Raw genomic sequence first — 19465 nt, forward strand, 5'->3', positions numbered from 1 at the left:
ATTTTATATCTTGTTACTTTGATGAATTTATTAATTGTTTCAATTAATTTTAGTTGAATCTATTGGGTTCTCTAAGTAAACCATCATTTTATCAGCAAACAGCAATAATGTTCCTCCTCTTTGCCTATGCTTAATCTCTCCATTTATTTTCCCTGTCTTATCGCTACCCCTAGAATTTCTGTACTATACTATATCAAGTACGGAAATGGACATCCTTGATTTTTTGGAAGGTCCTCTGGCATTTCTCCATCATATATAATGCTAGTGCTTGATTTTAGATACTATTTATCACATTAAGGAACGAACAATAATTTATTTCTATGTTTTAAAATTCTTTTAACAGAAAAGGATACTGTATTTTTCAAGGTTTTTTTTTTCCTGCTTCTACACATATAATCTCATGATTTTTGTTGTTTTTGTTATTGGTGTAGTCTGTTATATTTATATCTTTCCTAATATCATATCAAACCAATCTGCATTCTTGTTATAAATCCAAACCAGTCATAGTATATAAATTTTTTTTTTAGGCAATTGAGGTTAAGTGACTTGCCCAGGATCACACAGCTAGTAAGTGTCAAGTGTTTGGTCTGAGGCCGAATTTGAACTCAGGTCCTCCTGACTTCAGGGCCAGCACTCTATCCACTGCGCCACCTAACTGCCCTAGTATATAAACTTTTAAAATATATTGCTTCAGCTTCTTTGCTGGTACTTCATTTAATATTTTTGTTTTTATATTCATTAGGGATAATAGTCTATAGCTTTCTTTCTCAGTTTTGTCTCTCCCTGATTTAGGTTTCAAAACTATATTTGTATCATAATAGCTAGGTAGGTGGTGCAGCAGCCAGAGCACTAGGCTCAGAGGCAGGAAGTCTCATCTTCCTGAGTTCAAATCTGACCTCAGATACTTCATAGCAGCGTCACCCTGGACAAATCACTTAACCCTGTTTGAATCAGTTAAAATGTTTGCCACATTGGAAGTGGCAAACCACTCCAGTATTATTGCCAAGAAAACCCCAAGTGGGGTCACAAAGAGTCAGACGTGACTGAAAAAACTGAACAACAACAAAAGTTAGTATTTATATAGCATTTTAAGGTTTGCAAAGTGCTTTACAAATATTATCTCATTTTATCCTCACAACAACCATGGGATATAGATTTTACTGTTATCCCTGTGTTATAGATGAGGAAACGGAGACAAACAGGGGTCAAGTGCCTTGCCTAACGTCACATGGGTAGTCAGTGTCTAGGGCTGAATTTGAACTCAGGTCTTCCTGACTTCAGGTGCATCATTCTATCCACTGGGTCACTCATAGAAAGAATTTCATAGGATCTCTTCTTTTTATATATATATATATATACATATATATATATTTTTTGCACACAGTCCATATAATGATGGAATTAACTGTTCTTTGAATGCTTAATATAATTCATTTGTAATTCTATCTTGTCTTGGGTTTTTTTCCTTTTGGGAGCTATTTATGATTTAATTTGCTGTTTTATCTCATTGTTTTCATTTTCTTTGACAGTTTCTTTTTTTCTGAGGCCATACTACATTCTTTATTTCTTATTGCTAATCTAGGTATTTTATAGTTTATAAATATTCATCCATAAATGATCTAAGTCATCAGTTTTGTTAGCATATATGTGGTCAAAATAATTTTTAATAATTTCCTTTATTTGTAGTGAATTCTTTTTAATTTTAATATTTTGTTTTCCTCTCTTTGAAAAAAAATAGCTAATGACTTATCTATTTAGATAGCTTTTTCCATGAGAGCTCCTACTTTTATTTATAGTTCAATTATGGTTTTTGCTTTCAATTGTAAACTTTTTCTTTGATTTTCATAATTTCTACTTTTGTATTTGATTGTGTTGTTTTGATTTGTTGCTTTTCTAGTTTGCTTTTAGTTGTATATCCAATTCATTGATCTCTTTTTTTCACCTTTTGTTGAGAGATGTGTTTAGTGATACAAATTTTCCCCAAGGACAACTTTGGATGTATCCCAAATGTTTTGACATGCATGTTGTCTCATTGTGTCATTTTCTTTGATGAAACTATTTTTTATTTATATGATTGATTATTTAACTCATCAATTCTTTAGGATTCAATTAGTCTCCATTTAAATTTTGATCCTTTCATGAAAGAACCTTTATTGATTGTAATTTTTATTATGTTTTGGTCAGGAAAGGATGTGTTTACTATTCTGCTTTTCTGCATTTGTGTATAAGGTTTTTATGCCTAACACATTATTACTTCTTTGTTTCTAGTTGTCCCAGCTCAACTCTAAGGGTCTTGAAGACATCTATCATCTATCTCTGCACCCCTCAGCCTCTGAGCTCTTACTGAAGAGGTTTTCTTGGGATTAATGCTAGCAGCACACATTCTTTTCCTTTTAGACTCTGCACAGAACATCCTCCATGACAGTGGTGCCCAGCTTTTCAAGCATATGTTTCTCCTTTAAATGCCTCATTTGGGGGGCAGCTAGGTGGTACAATGGATAGAGCACTGGCCCTGGATTCAGGAGGACCTGAGTTCAAATACGGCCTCAGACACATAACACTTACTAGCTGTGTGACCCTGGGCAAGTCACTTAACCCCATTGCCTAGCCAAAAAAAAAAAAAATGAGGCATTTGATATAGAGAATCAAAGAATTGCTGAACAAAGTTGTCTCTCTGGCTATATCTATTTGAAGAGGTCCATGACAGCTCAAATGAGATTTGCCTCACAATTCAGACAATTAAAACCAAGTAGGTAAAGAACGTACCTTGCCCAGAGTATGACATGCAGTTGGACACACTGTTCCCTGCTTCCAAAGCTCATATTTTTATTTTTATTTTTAACACCAATATCCTCCCAGTGATGCTATGTGGCTGTGACTCATGATCTCAGAAAAAAAAAAAGCCCAAATCCCAAATAACAACAAAACTCTCTAAAACTCCATCCCCCAAAACTGGGTGGCCTAAAGGACAGCAAGAACAGCAAAGAGATTTAGGTAGACTCCAATAGATTACCAATGAAAACTTGTACACAAGGATTATGAAAGATATTACCTAAGAAATATAAGATTGGAAATGGTATTTGGCTACTCATGAAAGAAAAGGGTAACAGATGATTTTGATTCCATAGGGCAATGGTAGTACAGGTTTGGATGGGAATGAGCAAAACGATTCTTAGAATCAGAGATGAGGAAGGATAGCATTACTGCCGAAGGACGCAGTCTATGCAAAGGCTTAGAGATGAGAAATCACATTTCACATCAGGGGAACATGGATTAGACTAGGTTGGCTGGAACAGAGTATATCAAGGGCAGTAACATGTAATAAACCTGGAAAAATAGTTTGGAGCCAGACTTTGGAGGGTTTTAAGTGATCAGGAGCTCGCGTCTTATCTTACAAGTAATAAGGAGCCCCTGGAGCTTCTTAAGGAGGGGAGTGATGTGGGTAAAAGCTGTAAAGGTACACCCCGCGTGAGCTTTAAGATTCTTGGCCTTGTAATAGTGCTTCTGGAAATGTTGGCCACTTACCATGAGCAGATTTCCATTGCTCCAAGGAAATTAAAGAATAAACTGTCAGTGGGCAAACCAATTAGAGACAGATGTGAATGTGGTCTGGGTCTTTAAAAAACTATGCCCCAGATATGCTTAAATGCTATAAACTGTCCTTGATTAAATTTGCATATTTTGCATGAGGGGGCAGGTTGAGAGCTCCTGGGTGATTGGTAATAGAAGGAATTTCCTGTATCAAAAAGGATGGCCACTGACACTGATGAACCTAAACCCTGGCCTGGTCGGCCAACCCCTTGGAGTTGCCTGAGCCAACCCATGAAGCTGCACTTGACCTCATCCAGGTGGTGGTCCAGCCAGGGGGAAAAATATGGCCTATACTAATGCTTATCCCTGAATAGGAGGCCAGAGTTTAGGCTTCAGCAGTGACAGCACCTAGCACAGTATGGCAGTGGTAACACCTATAGTAGCCCTCATTATGCCCCGGTTAATGGAACAGTGGGAGTGCTCACTGTATTGCTTGGGCCCCAGAATAAGGGAGGGGTGCTTGGTTCCAGCAGAGTGAGGGCATCTTCTCGGGAGCCAGTGGCAGCAGGCAGTAGAGTGGGCAGTGGTTCAAAGCAGCAGTGTGAACATGGAGCATCAGATCCAAGGGTAGCACAGTGAGTAGTGACTGTGGGCCCCAGCAGCAGGAGGCAGCAGAATGGTCAGTGGCACAAATCTCAGCAGCAGCATAGTGGGCAGGGGCATAGGTCCTAGCAGAGTGGGCACAAGCATGGGCAGTATAGAGGCAGATCCAGCATAGCTTTTTACTTACTGAAAACTGGAATTGATGAAGGCCTTTCCACATTGCAGCCCACATAGTACCCAATGGTCATTAGATGACCTCCTTCCCAGGGATAATTTGGAGGACCAAGGGATGATTCTTGGGAGGTGGCTTGCTTTCTGGTGACAGAGGGGAAGTGAAATTTTCTATGTAGCCCCTGTGGAATAAAGCAGAGGTCTTCAGCAGAGATCTCTAAGAAGGCAAAAGATTTGGTACATGCCCTCCTCTCACCCAAGGCATCTCCAGATTGTCACCTGCCACAACATTCCTCAAGGGAGGATCTTGAACAGTCTAATTTTCTGATTTCTCTCCCACCACTGATATTCTCCACAGACTCAGTTCTCAGTGTTTAGCACACTACTACTCCTTACACAGTCCTCATTCCAGTGATTCTGAACTGTGCTCTCCCTCCCACCCCTCCCCAAACCCCTGATGAGTGGACTGAGGAACACTGAGTGGGTGCTGGTAGGGGGAGGATCCTTGGTGTTTACCATGGTACCTACAAGAAGGCTGCCTACAAGAAGGTAATGAGTTAATGAGCTCTTTACTACAGGTGATCTTGACCCATGATGTGGGTCAGTGACTGCAAGAAGTTTCATCATCTACGCGATAGCTCTGGTGTTACTGCTGAGGCTCTTGCTCAATGTCATCAACGCTTTACATTGGGGTAAACTGCAAATATTTATCATCCACCACATAGATCAGATTGTTAAACTCCAAGACTGGGTCCTTCCAAAGAGGGGAGGCAAAGTTTTGGATTTCTAACCTTTGTTTTCCACATTGCTCACTCCTTCCAGGAGGCATTACATTGCTTGTTTTTTGTTTTTGTAATACAGGCATTACCATGTAGCATCTGTGTAATGGGATTGCTGTGGCAAGGTAACCCACATGATAGCAATGAATAGAGGAAGAGAAATAAAGCCCGTGTAACAAGCCCCTCTACTCTTTTCCCTTTGTCCTGGGCTTCTGGCTCACCAATAACAATGATCTAGGGGAAAATTTGGACTTCAGGTTGCAGATCTCTCTCTTTCTTTTCTTTTATTTCCTACTTATTACCTTGGGCTGGCTTGGGAAACAGGTGAAGGCTATTTGTTCAGGTTTGTGGGTTCTCAGGGAAAGCTCATGGTGTTGCTACCTCTCCCATGCCTCATAGCGAGAAGAGGAAAGGGACAGGCCATGGGATAAACCATAACACAACCCATCCTACTTTCAAATTCATGCCATCCACATTTATCACCCAACCCAGATCCTGGTGTCCATTATCTATTGAGCCCTAGGATCTTCTTTCCTCAATGAATTCAGTGCCTGGTTTTTCTCTCCACCCCAATCCTATTTTCATACTAGGAGACTTCAATAGCCATTGCTCAAATACTAATTTCCCAGTTCCTCAATTTACTCAATTCCCATGATCTACTCCTCCTTACCTTACCTCAGCTACACACAGAGATGCTCATGCCCTTGATTTATCCATCATCTGCAAGTGTTTTAGTACTATGTTCACTGTCTCTGAAACTTCTTTATCTAATCATAATGTCTTGTGATTCCCTATTTCCCTATGCCCTACAACCCCTAACTTTGTTCTTCATTCTTACCATGACCTCCATTCTCTCTATTCCTCAGTTCTTTCTCAGGTCCATCAATCCTGTGCTGGCTACCATCTCCTTCCTTCTCTATCTCAACTCCTTGATGAGCTAATTCAGCCTTGCACTATCTTCTACTTTGGAAGCCCCATCCCCTTGTTCTATTGCCAATCTTGCCTTTACAAACCCAATCCTGGATTATTCCTATCATCCACTTCCTTTGCTTCTGTTCCCATGCTGCTGGATAAAGCTGAAGGAAATCACGGAAACCCTGCTGATTGAGTCCACTACAGATTTATGGTATCTAATCTCAATTGGATCTGTACTGAAGGAAGGCAGTCGTTCTACTCCTCCCTATTAGACTCACAATCTCACTCCTCCATAGGAGTTGTTTCAAATTTTATCATCTCTTCTCAAGCCTCCCATGACACCCCTTCCCCCAATTATCTTTACTGAGGACCTTGACTCATACTTCACTGAAAAAAAAAATGGAGGTCATTTGCTGAGAGCTCCCTCTTCTCCCCTCCTTCTTATCTCAACTCACTCAGACATCTTTCCCAATTATATTTTCCTTCACTTCTATCTCACATAAAGAGATGGCCCTTCTCCTTATCAAGGCCATCACCTGTATATGCACCCTTGATCCCTTCTCCTTTCAACTTTTCCAGAAGATTTCACCACTCTCATCCCCAATTTCTCTCTTCTCTTTCCTTCTCTCCCTTAATTACTTTCCCAACTGCCTAAAGACATGCTGATGTCTCCACCATCCTTCAACAGCCCTCACTTGTTCCTTCCATTCCTATTTGTATTATTCCATATTTTTCCTCCCCAACTTTGCTAAATTTCTTGAGAAAACTGTCTATACTAGGTCGCTCTACCTCTTTCTCATTTTTCTAAACCCTCTGCAATCTGGCTTCTGATTACCAAAATTACCAATGATCTCTTTAATGCCAAATATGATGGCCTTTTCTCATACTTATCCTTCTTGACCCCTTTGCAGACTTTGGCATGGTTAATCAACTTCTCCCTTACTGTACACTCTCTCCTTTCTGGTTGTGTGATATCATTCAATCCTGGTTTTCCTCCCACCTGTCTGACTGCTCTTTCTCATTCTCCTTTGCTAGAACTTCATTTTGAAGGGGCAGCTAAGTGGCTCAGTGGATAGAGCTCTAGCCCTGGAGTCAGGAGGACCTGAGTTCAAATTTGACCTCAGACACTTGACACTTAACTGACTGTGTGGCCCTGGGCAAGTCACTTAACGCCGATTGCCTCAGCAAAAAAAAAGAAATCAATGGAACTTCATTTTGATCATGTATTAACCATGAGTGTTCCCCAAGTCTCTGTCCTGGGCCCTCTTTTCTTCTCACTCTATTCTGTTTCACTTGATGATCTCATCAGTTCTCATGGATTCAATGATCATCTCTATGTAGACGATTACCATATGTGTAAACCTAGCCCTGCTCTCCTGAGTCACAGTAACACATCGCCTTTTGGACATCTTGAACTGGTTGTTTCCATAGACATTTCAAAGTCAAAACATCCAGAACAGAACTCATTATCTTTCCCTCAAATCTTCCTTTCTTCCAAACTTATCTATTATTGTCAAGGGTGATACCATCTTCCCGGTCACTCAGGCTCACAACGTCGACGCCATTACTTGCCCTGTATCTACAATCTGTGGCCAAGTTATATCTTTTTTACCTTTACAACATCTCTGACATACATTCCCTTCTCTCCACTCACAAAATCACCACCCTAATTTATGCCCTCATCACCTCTTGCCTGGACTATTACAATGACCTTCTAATTGGTCTCTGCTTCATCTCACCTTGCTCCAATCTATCCTCCATTCACCTGCCAAAATGATCTTCCTAAAGTGCGTATCAAACCCTTCTACCATCCAATAAACTGTAGTAGCTCCCTTCTTTTCCCTTCCCTTCAGGATAAAATATAAATTCCTCTAGCATTTATAGCCCTACATAAAAATGGTCCCCTTCTATTTTTCCAATCTTCTTATACTTTGCTCCCCTTATATACTCTGTGATCCAAATCTGGCCTATTTGCTATTCTTTGAACACTTTACTCCATATCCCATCTCTGTGGCTTTGTACCAGTTGTCTCCCAGACTTGGAATGATCTCTCTCATTTCTCCCTCTTAGCTTTCCTGGCTTCCTTCACATCTCAGCTCAATTCTTACCTTTATTTATTGGTCCCCTCCCCATATCCCCCCAACTCAGAATCTTCTCTATATATCATGTATGTAGGTATTTACACTCAGACTCATCTATTTAGAATATGTGCTCTTGAAGGCAGGGACCATTTTATTGTTGCCTTTCTTTGTTTCCCCAGAGCTTTTCATAATTCCTGGCACATAGTAAGCACTTAATAAATGATTTTTTTAACTGATTATTTCTAGCCCACACCAGATAAACAGCACACAATACATTCTGGACATAATTTGCTTTTCTGTTTCTCATTTCATCAGCTTCCATGTCTTATGCATTTCCTACCCATGAGCCCTCTCCTTCAAGGTCAAGGTCATTGGCACTCTGGGTAGTTTGCCCTCAAGTCAAGTCCAAGATCCTCCTGGGAGCTTGAGAAAGCTAGAGAGATCAGTGGATAACTCCAAACCCATCCTTGCTTGTTTCATGTCCAAGCTTTTTGGTGGAGTTCTAAAAGGTGGACAATATCTGTCTTCTTCAATTCTTAGTATCACAAAATCTCAGGGCTGGACCTTAGAGACCACGTAGTCCAACATGCCCATACAGGAATCTGTTCTACAATGTCCCCAATGATAGCTGTCCAGTCTTTTCTTGTAATGGGAAATCCATTATCCCAGAAGTAGCCATTCTACTTTAGTATAATTTTCATTGTTAGGAGGCAACACTTATTAATCCTATCCTAGTGGTGGTTTTGAGAATAGAAGCTTCCTCCCACATTTGGTGAAATATAATTCAGGCTCCCTCCAGGATAGTAAAGGAGTATGGTGGACAAGAGTGAGAATAGAAGAGTAACAAAAAATAACGTTAAATTAGAATAGTGATAGTGGCTTGTATTAGGAAGAAGTAGTGTAGAGTCAATTGGGGTAGAAAAAATAGGATAGAATTCATTGAAATAGAGACAGGTAGTGTAAACTGGAAGTGAGATTGGTGGAAGGGATTACAGCTCACTCTGCAGAACTCTGTGGGTGGAGCCTTGGGCCCTGAAGGGAAGCCAGGCCAGGAATGAGTCTTTCTTGTTTCTATTCCAACCCACACTTCTAGGTTCTGACCTCAATACTCAGGAATGCTTCTTGGAAACAATGCAATGTCTCTGGAATAGAGTGAGGAGGTTGGTGAAGAATAACCCACTGGGCTATGCAACCTCACCCACAACTAGAGAGGAAATGGGTGCAGATATCCTGCTCTCCTATGGTATCTGAAGGACTCCCTCCCCATCCTTCCCTTACTGTCCCCTGTCTCTTTCCTCTTAGTTCCAAATAGACTACCCACCACCCCCATTGTACAACCATCTAAGGTTTCCCTCCTTAAAGGCTCCTCCTCCTCAAGTCCATAGTGGAGAAGCCAGAGAGACATCCATCCTCAAATCCTAGGAGTGGGGGAGGGACTGGTAGAAGTTGGGGGGTAGGGAAGAGACAGATCAATGGGGAAGCAGACAGGATCTAACATTATGTGGAGAGAGCATCATTAATAACAACTGCTGAGCTAAATAGTGCTTTACAACTGTGCAAAATGCTTTTTTAATAGATGGTCTCACTTCGTCCTCAAAACCACCCAGTGAGGTAGGTGGTAACAGGTATTTTTATCCCCATTTTACGGATGTGCCTCAGACAGGTTAAATGAATTACCCAAAGTCTCCCAATTTTTTTTTTTCTCTTTCTGGGGGAAGGATGGGTGGGAGAGTCAGCTGTGAGTCCAGTGCTTGAGTTAGCTTGGACATGAGAACCTCCCTGTTTATTTTCTCCGTAGGGGGGGAGGGGGGGGGGATGGAGGTGGGCAATGAAGCAACAGAAACTTGGACTTGTACCCCTCCTTCCCCCCATACATTCAACTCCTTTGTTTGGGCTTTTAGGCATTAAGAGAGACCTAGGCAGAGAGAGGCATAGAATGACAGGCAAAGATAGAGATTATTAAGAGGCAGAGAGAGAAGAATGTGAGAGAATACCTGAGACAAAGAGAGAGTGTGTGTGGGTAGAGAAAGACACACAGAGAAAGAATGAGACAGACAGAGAAAGGCCAGTTAGTCCCCTGGGGACAAAAGCAGGTTGTATTACTATGAGTTTTGATTGAAACCGGACTTAACAACAAAACAATGTAAATGAGACAATGAGAAGGGGTGGGGTGAAAGGATGGGGAAAGGGCCTCTTCTCTGCTGTCTGTGGTTGGGCCTACCATGGTTGAAAAGGAGCATACTAACTCCCAGAAGTCACCCTCCCACTGCCCACTGACACTGCAGGACATGTCCAATAAGCTGAACTGTGGCGGGGACTCATTTTGTAGGGAGAGAATGGAACTGAGAGCCCAGGAGAAGAACCGGGGCATCTCCTCCCTTGTTCCCCTGCCCCTGACTGCTAGTTCTTTTCTAGGTTGTATCTGGTTCTCTCAAGGACCCAAGAACTTTCTCAATGTATTGATCAGTTGTGCTGACTTTTTTTTTTCCTTTCTCTCTTTAAAAACAATAAAAACAACAACAACAAAATAAAACCCACTATTTGTAATATGGGATGGCTCTGGGGGAGGGGAAGGGAGAGAGATACATGGGATATACTACGGTGATGCAAGAACAGAAAACATCACTGTCAAGGACCTAGAAGTCTGGTTACCTCTCCCTCACCAGACCCAGGTTTCTGGCTCACTCATCAGGGCAGGGAACAGGCTAAATGGCTACTCCCTGCGTTAGTTCGGGGCCACCACCTCCCCTAATTAACCTTATTAGTAGCCTCTTGCTCACTCATGGTCAGGGCCACCCTTGGTGGGGAGTAAGAGAAGAGTAACTGAAGCCTGTTTTCATGGGGGTCACCAGCTTGGCTTCCTCCCAGTGGCCAGGACCTGTGTTTATCCCCTCAAGGCAAACCCTGCGCCCCTTCTCACTCACTTCCTTTCAGGGACCCACGCCTCTCCCTCACACGCCTTCATTTTCTATGTCTCGCTTGTCCCCAAGAACTAAACAGTATCCTAGTTTTCCAACTACCTTCACAACATGGCAGACCCTCTAAATCCCCTCTTACTGCTCTCTCCAAGTTCTTCCTCCCATGAGGAGTCTAAACATCTGTCACTACCCCTCCCCTTTTATTTCCTAATTCCACACTCCCCTCAGGAACTTTGACATCATCCATGCACAGTTATGAAGAAAATATTTTATATGCCATGAAATAAGCAATATATAAATGTAAGATAATCACTACTCCCCTTAGGGACCCAAGCACCTGACCCCCAGTCATTTCTCTTGGAGGTTGGGGGAGCAGTTAGGTGGCTCAATAGAGTGCCAGACCTGGAGTCAGGAAGACCAGGTTCAAATTTGGCTTCTGCCGTTTACTAGCTGTGTGATCCTGGGCAAGTCATTTAACCTTTGTTTGTCTCAATTTCCTCATCTGTAAAATGGGGATAATCATAGCACCTACCTCTCAAATGAGATAAATATCTATAAAATGCTTAGCACAGTGCCTGGCATAAAGTAAGCACAATACAAATGGTAACGATTATTATTCTTTTTCACCCTCCCTTTCCTCACCACAGGCACCCAGGTTATCTGGCTCCCTAGCTCTGGTTCCTGGAGTCTTCCAGAAAGGAGAATAGCTGGGTCCTCATTTTTTCAGATGCCTGATTCTCAAGAGGTAAAGGAGAACTGGCAATCGTGTTATGTGTGTTAAGGGGTGAAGAAGTCAAATACCTGGGTTCTGGAGGGAGAGTTAGGGGTTTGGGGTGGAAAGCTGATGAGCATGAGTGAAAGCTTGGAGTTAAGATACCTCAATCACATGGTGAGAGTGGAGGTCCAGGAGTGTGCTCACAATGTCACCAATCAGGTCAGGGTGTTCAGTTCCAGGTTAGGCAATTAAGGTACCAGGAGCAGCCAAGTCAGGTGAGGGAATTTGTTTGGGCCCCAGTGTCCATACCCTGTGTTACCTGATTCCCTTACACCTCTGCTGAACTAGCAGATGCGGCAGCCGATTAGTCCACAACTCTTGGCCACACCAACCCACCCCAGGGCAACTTCCCGCCCCCTGCCCTTCCTCTCTTCCCCTCCCCTCTCTGCTGGGTGACTCCTGCCTGGGGAATGTACAGCCCTACCATAAAGGACCCAGTGCCCAGAGCTGCCATCAGTCAGAAAGCAAGATGGGCATGACTAGGGCAGCCCAGATGGGCCAAGGGAAGGGTCGCCCACTCACCCTGATGGTGCTGCTGGTGGTTGCCCTCCTCCTGCCAGGTAGGAGACAAGGGAGCCTGAATGTTTGGGTCCTCTCTGGGAGCAGGAAGTATTGCTGAACGGGAATGAAGAGAGTACCCTTGGGTACTTCAAGTTTGAGAATCAGAAAGAGACTGAGATTAAGAACTCCTGGGTCTTTGGGGAGAGAGGCTGAGTCCTTGGGAGGGTGTGGGATGTAGCATGGGAAGAGAAGGTAACTAGTGATAGAAAGGAGGTGAAGAGATAGGAAAATGAGAATTAGGATTATATTGTCTGGAGGCATTGTGTGTGGGGAGAAATTAGGGGCATTCAATTTCAGGAGATACTACCTTGGGGGGAATTGTCCGCCCTTGCAGGTTTAAGAGTTTGGGAGTGGGCAGGATGGGCCTTAGGAGGTGAGGAAGGGAGTGGGTTTCCTAGGGGAGGGTTAAGTGGTTCTGTAGAACGGGGGTAGATATCAATGAAAGAAAGGAGGATGGATATATTACCAAACAGGACTATCAGAAACTTATATGAGATTGAGAACTTGGAGGAGAAGTCGAAGGGTCCTTGCAAAGTGTGAGAGAAACAAAAACAAAAATCCTGGGACGTCAAGGGGTGGTGGAGATCTGGAGGGAGGGAGGAAAGCAGTGAATGGAAATGTTGTTACTGTTCCCTATAATAATCTACTTTAGATTCTATAAAGCATTTTCCTATGCATTGTTGTTAGCATTATTTTAATTTGTTCTTAATGACTCTGGGTTACTAAGCAGGCATGACTTATGAGATGAAGAAATAGATACTAAGAGGTGACTTGTTTAAGGTCACAGGGCTAGTAAATGAGAGCTGTGATTAGAACCTAGTCCTCTCCTGGTCGTGTGCTTTCTGGTACATCATAAGTGGGACTTGGAGGTTGGAGAGGGGAAAAATCCCAGTGGTTCAGGGAGAAAGAGAAGGGACTAATGAGGGCAAACTGAGCTTGTAAGATGGAGATGGAGCAAGGAGAGCTTTTAGGGAACTGGGGGCAAAATAGAGGTTAAGGAAATCAGAGGTGCTGGGCCCTTAAGGGAATGTATGACCTGAGTGAAGTCAGATTCTGATTCCCCAAGGGACATGGAAGCTTCAGAATGTTTATTTCCTGGGTGGAGAGTAGGGGATGCAAATGATGGAGGAGTGGTGCCTTTCAGGGCCTTAGTCTCAGTGGAGGGAGAAGTTTCAGGGCGTCCCTGAATGGGGGTGTCTTTGGGTGTGGTGTCTTGTCCGGCTGGTATCAACAGGTTCTGAGGCAACAGGCCTGGATGCTCCTGGGTCCAGGCCCCCACCTTAACTTTCCGAACATCACCAGAGGCAGGATGGAGGATGTCCGGGATCCATTCCTAACCCAAATGCTGACTCACTTGAGCCAAGTTTTTTCATCAGTCCCTCAGTTTTCTTGTTTTCTCTATCATTATTCCTCCCTCTCCCCGTGGTGCCGGCTCTTCTCTGTCTTAGTCCTTCCTCACACATTAGCATCCGTTCTCTCTCATTTCTCCCTGGGTCTACTTCCCCATCTCTCTTTGCCCCACTGCCCCTATCTTTCTGTCAGTCTTCTCTCGCACCTTAGTCTCCCCTCCACTCCTGTTGCCTCCCCCTCCCCTTCTCTGTCTCTGTCTTTCTGTTCCATAATATCAAAGTTGAGTCCTTCTGTGGTTTTATCCACCTTTCTCTTATTCTACCTATTTCAGAGCTTCATAAGCCCTGTCACTTCTCAGCAAGCAGGAGATCAAGGTCTCCTAGTAATGTTAGACTTTTGGAGTGTGTGGGGGGGGGGGGGGGGGGGGGTGGTTGGGGAGAAAAGAGAAGATTCAGAGAGCTGAGTAATTGATTGTAACAGGGATGAAGGAAGACACTTTTATGATTCTACTGAGCTTTCCTCTCCTCCCCCAGGAACCCTGGCTAAAAGCATCCGGGCCTTCTCTGATCCCTGTAAGGACCCCACCAGAATCACCTTTCCCAATGATCCCTGTATCACAGGGAGTAGTGGTTCCAGTGGCTCCAGTGGCTCCAGCGGCTTTGGTGGCTCCAGTGGCTCCAGCAGCTCCAGTGGTTCCAGCGGTGTTGGTGGCTCCAGCGGTTCTAGTGGCTCCAGCAGCTCCAGTGGTTCCAGCGGCTCCAGTGGCTCCAGTGGTTCCGGTGGCAGTTCCAGTGGCGTTAGTACTTTCCACAGCTCCAGTAGTGGTTCTAACAGCGCCAGCAGTGGTTCCAGTGGCTCCAGCAGTTCCCAGGAGTCCTCCTACTTTATTTCCTCTCAGTCTGACTCTGTCCCTGTTCTATCATCTAGCTGGTCATCCCAATCTGGATCTGGCTCCTCCAAACCTGGATCTGTCATCTCTCAGTCCTCTTGGATGTCCTCTAATAGCGGTGGTGGCAGCCCTGCTGTGTCTGTCTCTGGTCTAGCACCCTGTGGTCCAGACAATCCTTATTCACACTGCAGTGGGGGCCCTCTCCCATCCTCCAGCTCCAGCTCCAGCTCCCACTCCATATCTGGGGGCCATAAGCCTGTGGTGGTGGTGGTAGAGCAGCATGGTTCTGGTGGCAACCGGGTAATAGCGGGGCCTCCATGCAGCAACGGTGGGGCTCCTGGCAAGCCTTGTCCCCCTATCACCTCCTCTAACTCCTATGGTAGCTATGAAGTGGTAGGTGGGTCCTCTAACAGTTACTTGATCCCAGGTATGACCTATAGTAAGGGTAAAATCTATCCTGTTGGCTACTTCTCTAAGGAGAACCCCCCCAAGGGTTCTCCAAGTGTCCCCAACTTTGCTGCTGGACCCCCTATCTCTGAGGGGAAGTACTTCTCCAATAACCCCTTCATCTCCAGCCGTGGTTCCAGTATCTCTTACCATTCAGGAGGCTCTTCCCCACTTGTTATTTACCAGCCTGTGGGCACGGGCGGTGTCCAGACTGGGAGCTCTGTGCTTCAGCCTTGTGGGTCTGGTTCCCAAATCTCAGTGGGGCCCTGCTCCTCCTCTTCCTCCTCCTCCTCCTCCAGCTCTGTGGTTCACGGTAGCTCCAGTGTGTCCAGCAGTTCCATTTCCTCCCACCCTTGCGGGAGTGGTTCCCAGGGCTCCAAAGGGCCCTGTTCCTCTGTGGGCTCCAGCTCCCTCAGTAGCAAAAATGTGATTCTCCAGCCTTGTGTGAGTGGCTCTACCTCTTCTGGCAAACCCTGTGGGTCCTTGTCCTCTTCTTCCTTTGGATCCAAAGTGAGTGGGAGTCTTGAGGGCTCCCCTCAACTAGATCCTTCAGCAGGGGCTAAGCCCTGTGGTTCTAGCTCTGGCAGCATCCCCTGCCGTTCCATTCGTGACCTTCTGGCCCAAGTGAAGCCACTGGGGCCACAGTTGGCTGATCCTGAGGTTTTCTTGCCCCAAGGAGGGCCCCTTGAGAGTCCTTGAGTGTATGCGCACACACACACACACACACACACACACACACACACACACACACACACCAATTCTCTTCTTCCATCACCTTGGGATGATGGAGAAAGCTCCAGGAATATAAAGATCCCAGCATGAGGCTGGCTCCACTTCCTATCTATAATTCAAGAGAGCTCCTCATCCCAATATGGACAAATCTCTGCATCACCTTGGTGATGCCCATTGCTCCCACAACCCTACCCCTTCATTTGCTGTAGACAATGAATTTCATCCTCTAATACTCTTCCAACCAAAAAAGTTCTGTTGGACAATTAATTAAGCTTCTGCTTAGACAATTAATCATTGTCCAGCCCACCCCAACACACAATATATTCTCTCCAAAGTTGTGGCATCTATCATCTTGGCTATCAGCCAAGCATCCCTTCTGTCAACACCTCTCTTACAACCCCCACTTCCCAACCTCTTTTCGTCAAACCCAATTGGGTCAAGCCCAATCTGTTACTCGTATGTCTCATCCTACTGCTTTGGATTTTCAAGTGGTGGAATTATTTTATCCCCTTAACAATGAACTAAATAGTACTTCAGGCACCTGGCGTAGCTGCTGGAGCCCAAATGCCTCCAACCACATCCATTCCTGTCCCTGGTCCCCCAGTCAACTCCCTACCTAACTACCCTTTCCTCAGACTTCAGAACTGTTCTGGAGGGGAGATGGGGTATCCTTAGAGAATGGAGCCGGTTCCCCACTCTCTCTGGAGCCTAAAGCTGATGGTAGATCAATAAAACATATACCGAATTTCGGCTTTGTGATTTTTGTGGTCCTCTTAATGTTGCTATGGTCCTCCTTTGGGTTCCCTGCCCCATGCCTGCTGAGGTTACCTGTCCTCCACACCTCTCCAAAGAACCCCAAATTCTTCTCATTTCCCCAAAGGTTTGTTAGCCCCTGTAGAGACTTTTGTCCCTCATTTCCCAAATGAGGTAAAACATGTCCTGTTTGTTTTCCTGAGAGTGTCTCCTGTCTCCCTACAAAGACTTTCTGGAGGTTGTTTCTACTTCCCACTTGGTCACCTTGCCTCAATAGACTTCATCCTCACCTGAGGCCAAGGATGAGATTACTTGAATTCCAGGGACAGCTGAGCCCATGGGAAAGATCTGAATACCAATCCATATGGGGATAAAAACAATCACAGGACCACATTCCTGGCCAATGAACAAGAAGCCCATAGTGCTGATGTATCCCAAAAGTTAGGAGAGGAAGACAAGAAAGGAGGAAACACTTTAGGGTGAGGGTAGTTGAATAGGAAGGCTAGATCCCAGGCCTAGATAAGAAAGGTTCCAGCCAGGTGACAGCTAGAGGAGAACTGAAGCAGATTGTATCTTGTCCTGTCTTCACCTGGCCTGGTTTGGCCCATTCTCCTCACCTTCTGAGTTTTAGAGTAATCTTCTCCCCCTCAGAGGGAGACATGTTCTCATGTCTCAAGAGAAGGAAAGATAATTGCTTCCCTGGGAAAGGGATGGGAAAGGAGTGATCACTTTGCAGGAAAAGAAGGCTCTTGGGAAGAAAGAAGGATGGAGGGAGGAGGAGGAATTATTAGTTATTAAGTGATTAAGACTGTCATATTCTGGGGAGAAGGGACTGAGGGTGGAGAGTAGGGGGTATGTGGGAGAGGCTAGTTGACCTAAGGAAGGTAAGGGAGGGACAGCAGGAAGAAGAGTGTGTGTGTGTGTGTGTGTGTGTGTGTCTGAAGGAGAGAGAGAAAGAGAGCTTTCTTGTGCACAATAGAAAAGAGGGAAGGGTTAAGGAGAATTGGAGTGTCTTCATATCCAGGGAGGTGGGGACAGGAGAAGGAGTGGGTGAGTCTGGGGGTGGATTGGGGAAAGGTTCTCCTAGCACTGGAGTATCCCTGTGCCACATTGAGAGCTGGGATACCTTCTCAAAGGCTCAGGGCTTGGGATGGGCCAGGATGTGGGAAACACCTTATTCTCCCTGGGGCATCCAAGTGACACTTAAGTACTTACCATGACTTGGATTAGGGATCTGAGAGGAATGTATGATTTATAGCTTCCTAAATCACTGGCTTGGCCTGTTCCTACACCATGCCACCTCCCTTTCTAAAAAGAGGATAAAGTGCTGGCAGTTCTTGGGGTTACAGGAGACAGATACAAGGCGCAGAAGAGATGCAGGATCGTAGGACTTGGAGCTGGGCTTTCCTGGGTCTGTTTATGATCAGTCTTCATCTCCCAGGTATGGAGGTTATTGGACTGAACACCTGGGTCCTTGGAGGGAGCATGGGTTATAGTGAGAGAATCCAGGTCTGTGGGATAGGGGAATGAAGAGGGGAGTGTTTTATTTCTGGGTCTCTGGGGGCAAGTAGGAGTTGGAAGGGAGGGTGGAATGTGGGAAGGAGTTACAAAACATCTGAGTGCCTGAGGGAAGTGAGGGTGAAGATCTGAACTAGGAGGCTAGATGGTCCCTGTAAGGAGCAGGAATTAAGGGGAAAGCTCTGAGGCCAGAAACCTTTGCTGTTTTTTTTTTAACCTACCCTATTTCCCTCTTCTTTCCTACTTCACCCCACTGGGGTCCCCAGCTTTCTCTGCCAGGAGCATCAGCTGGACAGAGGAAACAACCCTGCAGGACTTGGGATTTGACCCCCTGCTTTCTGGATACCCCTCCTTGGCAGAAGAACCCTTGGGACCCTCAATTCCTGACCATCCTTGGCTCAAACCAGATCTTCTATCTGATAGCTCAGAGACTATTGTTCCTTTGGGGCCCAATGATTCTCCATTTGACTATTCTTGGCAGCCTGGGAATTCTGGGCTCCAAGGATCTCTCCTGGATAAGGGTGCATCAGCCCAGGGCCCGCTGCCGTCTGATGATACTTGGCAAGTGATGGCTCACTCATATGACGATTCTCCGCCTGACAGTCCTTCCCATCCTATTGATGCTTTGCCCTCTGTGGCTAGTGGGTCCCAGACAGTAGTTACCCCTCCAGGCTCAGTCAGCGCTTCCCCTGATACCCCATCCCTCCTCAAGGACACTGAGCCTAAGCGGCCTCCCCGTTCTGATCCTCTAGGGCCACGGGCAGAAATCCCTACCCGGCGCTCTCGCTGGTCCCTCAGCAACCGAATTAGTCAGAAGCCTTTGCCTGGTCACCCGTGGGGTACTCAGGACATCAATCCTGAGGTGTCTTGGGGGAGTCAGGGTCTTGGGACTGGTTGGGGAGGAAGGCCCATTAGGTTTCCTATGGGAAGCTGGGGAATTAGCAATCAATACCCAGGTACCAGCTGGGGGAACCCAAATCAGTATCCAGGTACTAGCTGGGGGGGGTAATAATAAATATCCAGGTACCAACTGGGGGATTAACACTAGATACCCAGGTACTACTTGGGAAGTTAATAATTGGTATCCAAGTATCAGCTGGGGAGGTAACAATGGATATCCAGGTAACAGGTGGTGGAAGTATAATCAATTTCCAGGGAACATGTGGGGAATTAATAATCGATACCCTGGAGCCCTCCGCCTTCCCAAACCTTCCTGGAATGTCCCTCCCAGATACCAAAATCATCCCTGAGAACCTGGATTCCAGTGGGGTCTGGGAGTGTATACATGGCCCTGGAGAGAAAAGGAGAAATGTGTCCCAGGGTCAGGTGTAAGATAGGTGGATTTACTCTGTTCTCATGCACTTAGATATTGACCCAAATTTAAGCACCTGAATTTCAAATTTTTCCCTAACTCCTCAGTTCTAGCTGGCAACCACCCTCCT

At 45.2% G+C, this 19465-nt stretch overlaps 2 protein-coding genes across 2 annotated transcripts; both read left to right on the forward strand.

Moving 5' to 3' along the window:
- The first annotated feature begins 12220 nt into the window (after positions 1-12220).
- On the forward strand, positions 12221-16497 carry LOC114036523 (corneodesmosin-like). Its single transcript, XM_027853017.1, has 2 exons — positions 12221-12333; positions 14218-16497. The coding sequence occupies exons 1-2, from the start codon at positions 12243-12245 to the stop codon at positions 15717-15719; spliced, it is 1593 nt and encodes a 530-aa protein (XP_027708818.1). The 5' UTR covers positions 12221-12242; the 3' UTR covers positions 15720-16497.
- A 1143-nt stretch (positions 16498-17640) lies between these two features.
- Positions 17641-19459, forward strand: LOC114036522 (uncharacterized protein C6orf15 homolog). Its single transcript, XM_027853016.1, is given in 3 exon segments — positions 17641-17946; positions 18290-19022; positions 19024-19459. Coding segments are annotated over 3 exon segments (1050 nt in total). The 5' UTR covers positions 17641-17879; the 3' UTR covers positions 19274-19459.
- Positions 19460-19465: the final 6 nt, after the last annotated feature.

Source organism: Vombatus ursinus, unplaced genomic scaffold (assembly GCF_900497805.2).
Source record: "Vombatus ursinus unplaced genomic scaffold, bare-nosed wombat genome assembly UNPS02009864.1, whole genome shotgun sequence".
In the NCBI taxonomy this organism is placed as follows: Eukaryota; Metazoa; Chordata; class Mammalia; order Diprotodontia; family Vombatidae; genus Vombatus; species Vombatus ursinus.